We start from the raw sequence: 13,951 nt of genomic DNA on the forward strand, positions 1-13,951 counted from the left end.
CACACATGAATGTGCACTCAAGCTGTATCTCTTCACGCTACCTCATGTTCAGCAGAATTAATTTATTTATTAATTTATTCATGCTTCTACTTTCACGCTCATAACCGTGCCCTGTGGTGAACTAGACACAAGGCACAGACATATCCACAGCAGCTCTGCGTGAGGTAGGAGAATCAGTATTTATTCATAGAATCATAGAATAACCAGGTTGGAAGAGACCCACCGGATCATCGAGTCCAACCATTCCTATGAAACACTAAACCATGCCCCTCAGCACCTCGTCCACCTGTGCCTTAAACACCTCCAGGGAAGGTGACTCAACCACCTCCCTGGGCAGCCTGTTCCAGTGCCCAATGACCCTTTCCGTGAAATATTTTTTCCTAATGTCCAGCCTAAACCTCCCCGGCGGAGCTTGAGGCCATTTCCTCTTGTCCTGTCCCCTGTAACGTGGGAGAAAGGGACAGCACCCTCCTCTCCACAACCTCCTTGCAGGAAGCTGCAGAGAGCAATGAGGTCTCCCCTCAGCCTCCTCTTCTCCAGGCTAAACAACTCCAGCTCTCTCAGACGTTTCTCAAAGGCCTCTTCTCCAGCCCCTTCACCAGCTTCGTTGCTCTCCTCTGGACTCGCTCCAGTGCCTCAACATCCTTCTTGTGGTGAGGGGCCCAGAACTAAACACAGTACTCAAGGAGCAGTCTCACCAGTGCCGAGTACAGAGGGAGAATAACCTCCTTGGACCTGCTGGTCACACCGTTTCTGATACAAGCTAAGATGCCATTGGCCTTCTTGGCCACTTGGGCACACTGCTGGCTCATGTTCAGTCGGCTGTCAACCACAACCCCCAGGTCTTTCTCCTCCAGGCAGCTTTCCAGCCAGACTTCTCCTAGACTGTACCACTGCACAGTGTTGCTGTGCCCCAAGTGCAGGACCCGGCACTTGGCCTTGTTAAACCTCATGCCACTGGTCTCAGCCCAGCGGTCCAGCCTGTTCAGATCCCTTTGCAGAGCCTCCCTGCCCTCCAGCAGATCAACACTTCCACCCAAACTTGCTAAGGGTGCACTCAATGCCTTCATTCAGGTCATTGATAAAGGCATTGAACAGGTCTGGACCCAGCACTGAGTCCTGGGGAACCCCACTTGTCACTGGCCTCCAGCTGGAGTTAACGCCATTTACCACCACTCTCTGTGCCCGGCCATCCAACCAGTTTTCCACCCAGGAGAGCATTTGCCTGTCCAGGCCAGAGGCTCACAGTTTCCTAAGCAGAACGCCATGATAAACTGTGTCAAAGGCTTTGTTGAAGTCCAGGAAGACCACATCCACAGCCTTTCCCTCATCCAGCAGCTGAGTCACTTTGTCATAGAAGGTGATCAGGTTAGTTTGGCAAGACCTGCCTTTTGTGAACCCATGTTGACTGGGCCTGATCACCCGGTTCTCTTGCATGTGCTTCATGATGGCACTAAAGATCACCTGCTCCATGACTTTCCCTGGCACTGAGATCAGACTGACAGGCCTGTAGTTCCATGGATCCTCCCTGCCACCCTTCTTGTAGATGGGCACAACATCAGCCAGCCTCCAGTCGAGTGGAACTTACCCAGTCTTCCAGGACAGGTGGAAGATGATGGAAAGGGGTTTGGCCAGCACATCCACCAGGTCCTTCAATACCCTTGGGTGGATCCCATCCGGCCCCATAGACTTGTGGGTGTCTAGTTGGGCAAGCAAGGCTCTGACCACCTCTTCTTGGATCATGGGAGCCTCATTTTGCTCCTCTAACTCCTGGGTTTGTATACAGAGGGAACAACTTTCTTTACAATTAAAGACTGAGGCAAAGAAGGCATTAAGTACCTCAGTCTTTTCCTCATCCCCTGTCACTGTTGTTCCTTCTGCATCCAATAGGGCCTGTATGGTCTCTCCCTAGTCCTCCTTTTATTGTTAAGATATTTATAGAAAGATTTTTGGCTATCTTTCACAGACTTTGCCATTACACAACTTAGCCTAGTAATGGCAAGGTGACTTTATGAGTATCCCTCAAGTTACAGAGATGTTCAGTATACAAATGCTGCAAGAATAAGTGTCTCAATAAGTTAAAGGAACTCAAAGGACTTCTGAGAGCCAGTCAGCACAAGGGAGAGGGGATAGGTTTACACACCCGAAAAAGAGAGGAAGGGGAGCTTCTGGTGCCAAATAGGAATTGTAGCAACTTTAATTGTGGCACTCTTCAGAATTTGATTGTATTTTTAGTTAGTTCATCAACATACAGCATTTAGTTCCATTATATAATTTACATGTGTAGGGAGGGAACCCTAAGCGAGAACACAGGCTAGTCAGAGTAGCAAATTTCTAATAATAATTTTATCAGCTGTTTTCAAGTGTTCCTAATGCACATTTTACCTTTCATTTTGCTCAGAAGTGACAGCATAGTGTAAAGGCAACTGACAGAATCCGGCTTGTCTAGAATATCTTTTTCCTTAGAGAGCCATAAATTGAGAAGGAGTGACTGTAAAAAAAGAGAACATGGAATTAAAGCAACAGAATAAAATTCTAATATTGCAATATGGAATCATAGAATCACAGAATCACAGAATATACCTAATGCAAACACTTATAAATTTTGTGTCATGGAACAGAAATGTTATATCCCTGAACCTTTATCATTAACACAGAGCAAAAAATATACTCTATAAGGCACCCTACCAGAGGCTTTGAAATGAAACAATAAAATCCATACCTTTAATTTAAAAATATGCCTTAGAAAATATTCTTTTGAAAGCATGGGCAGCTAATATTGATATGTTAGCAAAGTCAACTCATAAACATCATTCATTATTAATATTACAGCTGAAAATCTTAACAGAGGCAAGTAATGCTGAAATAGGTATTTCCATTGTTATGCAGTGGATGGAAAAAAAGCAGCAAAAGACTGAAATTACACGCAGATGAAATTTAAAATGACTGTCTGAACAAATTTCTGAAAAATTTACTTTTAATTCTCTTTAAAACTTCTTTGCTTGCAAAAAGGAATTGTAACAAATGCATCAATACCTGAAATTAACTACTGTCATAATTTTTGCTTCTTTGCATAAGAATTATTCAGCAAACCTTCTAGTAGTCCGAAGTGCATACTCTAAATATTTCCACTAGAATACCCACATTTCGTATTAGAATATTTTCTTTTTTTTTCCCCCTTTAACATCTGTTAAGTGGAAAAGCACCCAAACAACTGAACATGGGGGTATTTCAACACAGATTGAATACAGCATTAATCCAAAGGTCAACATTCAAAATCTTTCCTCTCAATTTTTTTTTTTTTCCAAAACACTAAATCGAAGTTTTAAAGTATGTAAGAAACACCTTACCAACAAGATTTGAGGGCTAAAACCTGCTGATTCCAATGCATGACACATTTCCTCTGTGGAACTCTTCCCACACAAACACTTCCAGAAGAAAAAGCTGCCTGAAGCAAAAATCAGTTGACATTATGAATGACATCTAAAGCCACAGCCTCTCCCCTTACGCTTGCATGAAAAATCATCTACTGATCAGGTCCCACTGAGTGCAATATAAAGGACTAAGTTACATCCAGATTACCCTGATGTCCTATCCTTAGTGGAAAAGAAGGTTCAGAACAAAGAACAGTTAAGCGCTTCTACCACATCATGAGTCACGTGTAAAGTGGATTTATAACAAACCTCTGTTTATTGTACTGCTTGCATTGCACATTTTGTTCAATTCAAAGAATGGCTTCATGTGCCAGATGAGTTTATCTGTGGAGTAACCCATAACTGTGTGGCAGCATGCTGTATCTTATATAGCAAAGTAGTTCTATTTCAAATTATTAAAAAACCAAACAACTACATAAGTCATACTTTACCAGCACTAAAAAAGTGTGAGTGTCCTTGTGAGTCAGAGGCAAACTGGAAAAGCAAGATCTAAAAGAAACCATCTAAACTGCTCGGCTTGACATTCAAGTTTCAATTACATTTGTTTACAGCTGAACACACTACAAAGTTATGGGTACCCAAGCCTGTCCACGGCCATGGAGAGAAGAGAACTTATACCTCAGTTCTTAAAACCAGGTATGGTGTTATGGTAGAGAAAATGAAAATTCTAAGATTACTTAGAAACAGCCTTTGATTTTCATACAGATGAAAGCCAAGCTCTTCTAACTTTTCAATCTCAATTTCTCTCTAAGTCTGACAATTAAAACAAAAATAAGCAGCAAGCTACTACGTGAGCAGCATAAAACATCTGTGCACAGAATTCCGTGTTTGCACAAAAATTTTCCCAGAAAATAAATCATCTGGAAAGACAGCGCATTTGAGACAGATTTAACTCAAGCTGCTTCAAGCTGCCATTTTGTGGCATTAATAAATGAATGAACAGTGGGCACTTTAGGGTAATTATGTTCACAGATGTAGTTAACTTTTATTAATGCATCTAGGTAGAAAGACTTGTCCTACGGCTAAAGGTAAGAGTTTGGAACTAGCACTGTCACAAACAACTTCAAGGCAAGACAGCTTGGTGAGGTCCCTAAATTAAGGCTAAATATTTAGACCATCTTAGATTATAGTTAGTCTTTAATTAATTTGATAAACAGTGGAACTTTTACCTAAAGCCACATATTCTCCATCTTCCATATTCTTCACACTAATCACATCTTTTTCATATTCCAAATATTCTAAGAACATTTTCACAGACAATAAGTCATCCTTCTCATCAGCAAACTGAGCAGTAGTTTGGGGATTTTCTTTCTTATAGTTCTCCAGTAAAGTTTGGAGCCTATGAAATTCTTTTTCTTCCATCCGAAGCAGTTTGGCCATGTCCTAAAGGCAAAAGCCAAAAAAATCCCATATCACAAGACTAATGCAAATAGGCATTTTTCATAACACAGTAAAAACTGTGACAAAAGTTAGAAGAGTCAAAATATTTCATTTTGAAACAATCTCAAAATCAGTTATTCATACAGCTCAAATGAAGACCTTGTCTAGCTTAATTCAAGGACTTCAATAGATGTATTTCCCATATTTAGATCCTGCTTATACTATAATATAATCACTTATCAAGCAAACAAGCCTATATTACACCACTCCATATGTTTTTTATAAGGTATACAGAGTTTTACAAATGATATCACAGAATCATAGAACGGTGTGGGTTGGAAGGGACCTTAAAGATCATCCAGTTCCAACCCTCCTGCCATGGGCAGGGACACATCCCACTGGATCAGGCAACTCAAGGCCCCATCCAACCTGGCCTTGAACACCTCCAGGTAAAGGACATCCACAACTTCCCTGGGCAACCTGTGCCAGTGTCTTATCACCCTCAATGTGAAGAATTTCTTCCTAATGTCTAGTCTAAATCTTCCCCTCTCCAATTTAAAGCCATCCCCTCTTGTCCTATCACATTTCCTCTCCAGTTCTCATGTACGTCTCCTTCAGGTACTAGAAGGCTGCTATATGGTCTCCTCGGAGCCTTTTGTTCTCCAGGCTGAACAACCCCAACTTCCTCAGCCTGTCCTCACAACAGAGGTCCTCCAGCCCTCTGATCATCTTTGTGGCCCCCTCCTCTGGATCCATTCCAACAGCTCCATATCCTTCATATGTTGAGGATTTCAGAACTGGACACAATACTCCAGGTAGGGTCTCACCAGAACAGAGTAAAGGGGGAAAAAATTACCTCCCTTGACCTGCTAGCCACACTTCTTTTGATGCAGGCCAGGATGGATTTGGCCTTCTGGGCTGTCGGCATGCATTGCCGGCTCACGTTGAGCTTCTTATCAATCAGCATCCCTAAGTCCTTCTCTGCAGTACTGCTCTCGATCACTTCATTCCCCACCCTGTATTGAAACCGCGGATTACCCTGACCCACGTGTAGGACCTTGCACTTGGCCTTGTTGAACCTCATGATATCAAAAAGCAAGCAGAATTATGATGCTACAGAAGTTGCAAAATTTCTACAATTCTATGAAACAGGCCTCCAAAGCCAAACAAAGTTAAGAACATGCTATGTAGTTTGGATAAAGGACCTAAATCAGGAGATTCTGGTTCTATTTGCACTTCTATCTCAACTTTATGTGACTGCTAAAGAATATTAGGTAGATTAAACACTAAACATCTGTACAGGGTTAAAAAAAAAAAAAAAGCATTAGAAATCAATTATTTCATTAGAAGTTCCAGGCTACTGAAATGGGTAACTTTCTGACCTGTTTATTTTACCTGAGGCCTTAGAAGTGGATTTTTACGCTTAAATTGTTATTCAATTCTGTAAGAAAACTGAATTTTTAATTTACTCACATTATCTGAAGGTGGAGTGCCTTTCTGTATGCTTTGGTTATTCAGTTTGCTAACTAGTTCATAAAGATGTAACAGCTTTAACTTGTTTGCACAGAACTGCAGCAGTCCTTCACCCACACACTCAAGCTCTGAGGAGAAAGAAAATTGCATTTGAACTGAATATATAGCCTGGAATAGTGAAACATACTTTACAGCTGCATTAGACTCCTCCTTTATTAGAACTGGAGGATTTATGTCTCTCAGTGTAAATTTTTGATGCAGTACTGCTTGCAATGATTATGTTTAATTCACAGCAGTATAAAACACTAATTATTTTTACAAGAAGTGTTAGAGAAAGATATCAAGCTAATTTTTAAACGGAAGAAGGCTAACAATGTGGAATTGAACAAAGGCAAAGCTAGTCTCTTTTCCTGTTTTAAGGCCAAACAAGCGATTGTCAAAAACTGAAAGACACGAAGTCTCAAACATATTTTCATTCATCAAGAATTCCAAACTATAATCTCTCATTGCTTCTGCCAATATTTTAAGCATATTCATTCAATGCCATCTCTGCAAGACACCACCTTCTCTATTTCTACAGCCTTCAGATATTTCATGTATCTATTGACATTCAAATTTAAGTTACAATTAAAGCAATCGGAATATGGGAAACTAACACCAACAAAACGTTGAAAAAAACTCTATTCCAACTTATTTGCTTTAAAACAAAGCATTATACAGAGATCCTAAAAGAACCTTTCTACACAAGAGGTATCTCTGAAAATATCATCTTCACCTGAAACAGTTTCTAAACATAATTTTCTCCTCCTGAGTTCTTAAACACTTTTGATACTTAGCTGTTAAAAATCCTACAAAAGAAAAATGCACAGAGCTTGCCACACAGTCACTTGATTTTTCCTTAACAACCACAGCATTCACAGAGCCTAGCATCTGCTTCACATTCTATTTTAAGCACAACTGGAAAGATATGTCACTACTCTTCTGAAACTGGAAGTCTGGAACATGAGTCAAGTTTGTTATTAATTATGACTGTGAGGAAGTAATGTTAACAATAAGAGATTAATGATGAAACGTACAAACTCAAATGAACAGACCTCAGTAAACATGCAGTTTTGTCAATCCCTCTTCAGCTTAAAAGGGCGCATCTCAGTTTTTGTTTGGTTGCTTTTTTTTTAAGGAGTTCTAGTAGAAATGGATAATGCTAGTGATTTAGAATGCCAGAATAAAATTACATAGATAACTGCATATGTGAAGCTCTCAAATCTCCTCTATCTACTTCAAGAAAACAATAAAAGAAACGCCACTGATACAAACGGAAGAAAGATTTCCTAAGGCTTTGAAACTACAGAAATGTGTTGACACATTCTCACTAAGGCAGGACAAGGGACACTGCCTTTCAAACCAAAATGGTTTATTCGGGACTTCTACACAACAGCGGTAGGGATTTCTTGACTCCTATTGCTAAAGCCTCATCTTCTAACAATCTGTAATTTATCTTGTGATAACAACCACAATAAAAATGCACAGACTACTACTACTGAGAAGTCCAACACTTGCAAAGGAAGTGGCATGTGCTTTCCACTCTGTTCCTCATTGCCCAGCTGGGTCTCCAAAGTGGGATCACCTCAAGCACAAAGAAGGTTCTCTCAATTTAGAAAGATCTAAGTGTACCATTCCAAGGAAACAATCTTGCTGACTTCCAGCAACAAATTTTTGAATGTGTAATGACACTTCCTGGCATTTGCTCTGAAAAACACATGAAATAACTTTAACGAAGTTTACTAAGAGAAGATACTAGGCATCTGGCCAAAGTGATAAGCATTTTGTGCTTCCAGTACCTTAAAATTCACAGATCCGAAGTACCATAACCCCACTGCTTTCCTTGGAGAGATAGGACAAAATGAAATTTCTACAGACAAAAGTTAAAAAGGCAGCTGCTTTAGAGAGAAAGCTACTTTCTTTTACTGGATGCAAGTATCCAGCACAGTTGTACAGTCTGGGTTTTTTATCTTTTATACTACAATTACAAGTTACTAGGCACACAGTGAGCACAGCAAAGCAGACTTAATAGCAATCTATTTGCAGCCTGCAACACCATGCAATACATAGCAGCAAAGCTAAGCGGACCAAGCATGTTCTCCCTGTGAAACAGAACAGTTTTGATAGTCATACACCGCTGCAGACAAAGTGTAAATTTCTCTCCATTTTTGCAAAATAAATATCCACGTACCCTGTTTTTTTAAATTATCCATTAATGTCTGAGTGACGTTCGTGAGAGATGAAAGTGGTACATGTTCACTTGTCAACATACTTTCCAGAGCCTGTTAAGTGGATGTTCAACAGAATTAAACATTTACTTAATTGTACTGTAGAAACCTATAAGATAAGCCAACCGTAGCACTTTGACACTTGATTTTTCATCTGTATTTTGTCTTCACACACACTTGTATACTAACTTGATCCTACAAAAAGGTCTGCACTCTATTATTTCAACTTAACCATGGATAATGCCTTGGGGAGGTCACAAGTCAAATTAATTCCAGGCAATATATATGGTATTAAAAAAAAGGCAAAACAGCTCAATTATTTGCTTCAAGTAATTCTGGGGAAAAAAACCTCAACATATTTTGAAAGATATAAAAAGAAAGATTTAGTCCTCTAATCTGGTAACACAACTTTTTTTATAACATTAAAGCATACTGACTTCTGTATATTCACCTGTTTCTTTGTAGCAGGGTATTTGATATCCAGTATTAATTCCTTTGCTTCAGCCTCAATCAAATCTGCAAACAATGCCAATCATTACTTTAATTCATACTCCTCAAATACACTCTGAAAAGCAAGTCAACCCACACCACAGTTAAGATGCCCCTGGGTTCACACTACAGAGGTGAAAGCACTATAACAAGAGTTGTCAAAATAAGCCTGGGGGAAATGTAACAAAATAGCAGTTCAGTGGCTTCTCTCACTCCAAATCTGTCTTAATTTTAAAAAATACATATTACTTACAGAAAGAAGGCTAGATTATCTAGAATCAGATGCTGAACTACATTATATGGTATAATAGTTTGCAAATAGACCATGTTTTATATAAGTGCTCAAAGTATAGTTTAGTTGAGATGGCAGACGAGGCTTATCTTTAATCCTTGTAAAAATAAATTTAATCTAGTAGTTCATAAAACAATACAAGCTACTTAAAGATGATAATTCATAGCACATACAGCTTTCAAAATACACCGCAGCCATATTCACATTTGTACATTTACAGGACAGATAATACAAGAATGATTTGATAACATACCATTTTAAAAAAATTACTGAAGAGAACCTACCTGGATCTGAGGTTTTTGCTTTGAGTAAGACATTTAACTTCTTCACTAGATGCATATCCTTTGCTCGCTCACTCTTTTTGTCACTGAAGGGAAATAATTTTAAATGTATGAGTAAAGAGAACTAAAGTGAGTGATTCAGAAAAAAAAATATATAACTTTTTTATGCTACTTTAAGGTGATATCACATTAGTAAAAACCAAGTTAATGTATACAAACCAATGTGATTATTACCAGAGTACTATACAGCTTGAGAAGGAACACCAGAGTTGCTCTCTCTACTTTGTTTCCAAAATTAATAATGAAATTAATTTGGTTACAGAGAGTCCTTACCTCAGTGCTAAGTGGAAAGGTACGTGGACGGTTTTCACACTTCCAGAGACTGGATCAACAAGGCTTATCTGGTAAGTCTGGGGCTGCCATCCCTGACTAGTCACATTGTTTAAACCCATTATTTTATAACCAGGATACAATAACCTGAAACCAAGAAAAAACATAGACTCTGCAGTGAAGAACAAAGTTAGCAACCTTCCCTTTCCACACACTAAACAGAAAGAAAAAAATACGTATAAAGCTAAAGTTTAACAATGCTAAATGCTTTTATCAGGAAAGACCGCAGAGTGACGAAACACGACCAAATCCCCTTCTATAAAACAACAGGCTGCATTCAGTAGAAATACTGTGGGCAATGCAAAAAGCATGCGCCAGCACTTTCCACTTCTACTGCTGGCGTTATCCACATATCACTTTATTGCAGCCGCACAGCCAATATACCTACCTGCTAACTGCTTCTTACCTACAGTATTTTCCCACATTAAAGGCTCCAACTCGAGGTCCCTGCTGTGTGCTCCACACTTCCAGAATGCCTCTCCTTGGAGCATAGATCACAAGGAACTGAGCCACTCTGCTTGGACCTTGTGCATTTCCATAAGGAGAAAAATCCATCTTCTCAGTTTCCCTTTCATGAAGGTCCTCTACAGTCTGTATCCAGCCAACTTCTGCATCACGGTATCCTTCATAAGAGAATAAAGAAGTTCATTAGTGCACAGAAACAAGTACATGATTAACTCACATCCCCATCTACTTCAGTACTATTCCAGTAGCAAGCTGTCGAACTTTGCTTCAAACTGTGCATCCCTGGCCAGTATCCAGATGCCTGTCAAGAACCGCAGTCCATCAGCTCAGAACAGGGCCCACCAGAGGACCCCTCAGAGCCAAATGCTGCCTACTGCAATGCTTTGTGGGGGAGTAAGTTCTTCTGAGAGAAGCCACAAAATCCCCCAAACTCATCAGGTCTGTACTCCGCACTCTACACCACTGCAAAAGCTTCTCTGAAGAAAGAGCCACAGTAAGTGTCCAGATTTCTCATGTTTCAAGACAACAGAAAAAAAGATTTAGGGAAGGAAATTTGTACAGCCTAATAAATAGGTTATGATTGATCTCTCTCTCTCTCTCTGGTAACGCAAACACTCTCCCCTCATAAAATCTTCAAAATCAAAAAAGGTAGAGATGCTCTAATGACATCATAGAATCATAGAATAGTTAGGATTAGAAGGGACCTTAAAGATCATCTAGTTCCAAACACCCGGCCATGGACATCACTAAACTATGTAATAGTTTAGCAAGTACAAATGCAGGCTCTGAACCACAAGTGAAATACTGATGTATAAAACAAGTTTATAGTGTTATATTAAACTGAGATGGTTGAAAAGTATTTGCAACTCATTTACTGAGAAAAGGTAAAAACCAATACATTTAATCCCGTAGACATTTTTGCTTAAAAAAATTAAAAGAGAAGCACCTATTTCACATCACCACCACTGGGGAGAAAAGCCAGAGATTTTCTACCTGTTGTTAAAACTTACCTTCCATCTCATAAAAAGTTGTAAATATTTAATTCTACAGAGAATATAAGAAGTGTTGTTAGATCAGGTGTAATTACAATTTCAGAGCTTAATGTCTGCATTATTTTACAAAAAGCCCTCAGTTTAGAAAAGACTGAGCACTCCCTTCTTGCGCAGTCACCATAATGAAATAAGAATCCAACAAGTTGTGTATCTTACTGATTTTTCAAACTTCTTTAATTCTGCTGAGAAAACGAGCAGAAGACAAAAGAGCTTATCAAGAGAAAGAATCTTGGTCAATACTGCTAAAGCTCCTACAAAAAAATAATATATTAGGTCTAAAGCTTTCTGTTGTGAATACAGTTTGTGGGGAAAAAAATAATAATCCATGCAATACAAACCAAACAGACTAAAATTTTACTACAGGCCATATCAGTAGTTCAGAGATTGGTACAACAATACCGTTGTGGATTTTATATTACATGTATCTTTGGTTTTTAATAACATAATGTACTAAAGTCACTGGAATGGAATGGCAGGAAGATGTGCCAGGAGAGGTTCAGGTTGGATATTAGGAAAAGGTTCTTCACTCAGAGGGTGTAAGACGACTGGAACAGCTCCCCAGGAAAGTAGTCACAGTGCTAAGCTTGACAACATTCAAGAAACATTGGGACAATATGGTGTGAATTTTGGGGTTATCCTATGCAGGGACAGGAGTTGGACTCAATGATCCTTGGTGGTCCCTTCCAACTCAGGACATTCCAAGATTCTAAGTCTTACTTACTAATAGAAAAACACTTGGCATTCTACATCTGGACATAAGAAGCCACAGTGTTTTGAATAATGTTGTTTGGTATACACTACTATACCTTTCCACATGCGAACTGCAAGTCCCCTTGTAACATCCAGTAGAACAACCCTTCCAAAATCATCTGTTACTGCTGCCAAAGTGTTACATGGAGAAAGACATATCCTTTCACCATGGCGACGGGAATCTGGAAGTCCAAACCTAAAAAAAAAAATAAACAAAAACTCAAGTAAAACCACTAGATAAATATTTTCCTTCAGAAATAGTAAGCAGGGTATCTTATATGGACTAAGATTTCTTTTTTAACGTAATATAAAAGTATTGGTAAAATTAAGAAGAAATTAAAAAAAAAGGTCTTGTGCTATCTACTGGGAGATCTCCTAGATCTGTTGGAGTCCTACTGTAAACCAAAGTTGCTGCCATTCTCCTTTCTCCACAATCAGCAGGGAAACAGGACACGTCATGCAATTTCTTCAAAGCACTTCAGTGATAAAACTTCAGGATTTAGATTTGTGCACTTATACTGTCATTAAACTGTGCACACTGTTCCTTTATAGTAACAATGAACCCACACACTGGAAATGAAAAAGATGAGCAATTATTTGTCCAGAAAGATAAACTGAAATGAAAGAAAGCTTAAAACAAATGAGCTGCAAACATCATCACTGCATAAAGTCAAGAAAAATAAACTTGTTCACCAATTATGCACCTTTCAAAATAATTCAAATAATTAAAAACGCAAGAGATGTAAAGCAACTGAGGCAGTATGTAAAACTTACCTTACTGCCAATGGGGTTGCAGGTTCAACTTTTGGTTTCGGTTTTTGGGCAGGTTCTTCCTCATGTTTACTCTTCCAACCAAGCCAGCCACTTGCAAAAGAAAAATACATTATGGGAATCATATGAACAATCCTAAAATCCTCAAACTATTGTGTAGCTATTATAAGAAAAATAATTTAATGTCATTTTTTATTTTATTACCTGGCAGCATTAAACAATGCTGAAGTCAGTTTACTAGCAACTGCTAAGGCAACATGAGACAACAGTGGCTGTGAGCTACCCTGAAAGAAAGGAATAAAGTGTTTAGCGAGTCAAGAAATAGTCAGCTGTGAGCCACCCTGAAATGAAGGCACAAAGTGTTTAGAAAGCCAAGAAATAGTTCTTACACTGAACTCAACTGCAGAATAGTTTTTCAGGCCTCCTATGGAATTTCAGCTCAGAAAGCATAGCTTTAAGACTGCAAAATTTTAATTCATTGCCCCCAGAAAAGCCATTCTGATATCTCTACCATTTCAAAATCCTCCTGCAAGTCACTGGTAGTTCAGAATGTTTGTCTGCAACAGAAGTTAAAAAAACCCTGTGTATGATTTATCATGGAGAGTTAACTGCTGTACGGCTTTGGCAACCTTGCAAATATCAACATAAGCAGATTTTTCATAAACATATTGGAAAAGCAACTATAAAATCAAAATTCCAATTCTAGCATTTTCAATCAATTTTTGATCCTGAAAAGGACAGCACACAGGCAGGGTCTGAACGTACAAGACACACAGCTACATTGCTGTATTTCTCCAACAAAGCAGAAGACGATAGTGTGCTACGGGTATAGTTACACATAAGCTGCAGGTTTCTTCTACAAGTTGTAGTCCCACTACATGAAATCACCACAGTATATTCAGGCCAT

At 38.9% G+C, this 13,951-nt stretch overlaps 1 protein-coding gene across 2 annotated transcripts in view; it reads right to left on the minus strand.

Annotated features, from left to right (window-relative positions):
• RAB3GAP2 (RAB3 GTPase activating non-catalytic protein subunit 2) overlaps positions 1-13,951 on the minus strand; it is a 45,410-nt gene that overhangs the window by 13,571 nt on the left and 17,888 nt on the right. For both annotated transcript variants that reach the window (XM_069852715.1, XM_069852714.1), the window contains exons 11-22: positions 13,249-13,328; positions 13,048-13,137; positions 12,330-12,469; positions 10,413-10,629; positions 9,950-10,093; positions 9,620-9,702; positions 9,006-9,070; positions 8,518-8,608; positions 6,288-6,415; positions 4,604-4,817; positions 3,351-3,448; positions 2,386-2,491 (exon numbers count right to left, since the gene is read on the minus strand). In XM_069852715.1, coding sequence (XP_069708816.1) covers positions 2,386-2,491; positions 3,351-3,448; positions 4,604-4,817; positions 6,288-6,415; positions 8,518-8,608; positions 9,006-9,070; positions 9,620-9,702; positions 9,950-10,093; positions 10,413-10,629; positions 12,330-12,469; positions 13,048-13,137; positions 13,249-13,328 — 1,456 coding nt within the window. The remainder of the gene's footprint in view (positions 1-2,385; positions 2,492-3,350; positions 3,449-4,603; positions 4,818-6,287; positions 6,416-8,517; positions 8,609-9,005; positions 9,071-9,619; positions 9,703-9,949; positions 10,094-10,412; positions 10,630-12,329; positions 12,470-13,047; positions 13,138-13,248; positions 13,329-13,951) is intronic.

Source organism: Phaenicophaeus curvirostris, chromosome 2 (assembly GCF_032191515.1).
Source record: "Phaenicophaeus curvirostris isolate KB17595 chromosome 2, BPBGC_Pcur_1.0, whole genome shotgun sequence".
Taxonomy (NCBI): domain Eukaryota; kingdom Metazoa; phylum Chordata; class Aves; order Cuculiformes; family Cuculidae; genus Phaenicophaeus; species Phaenicophaeus curvirostris.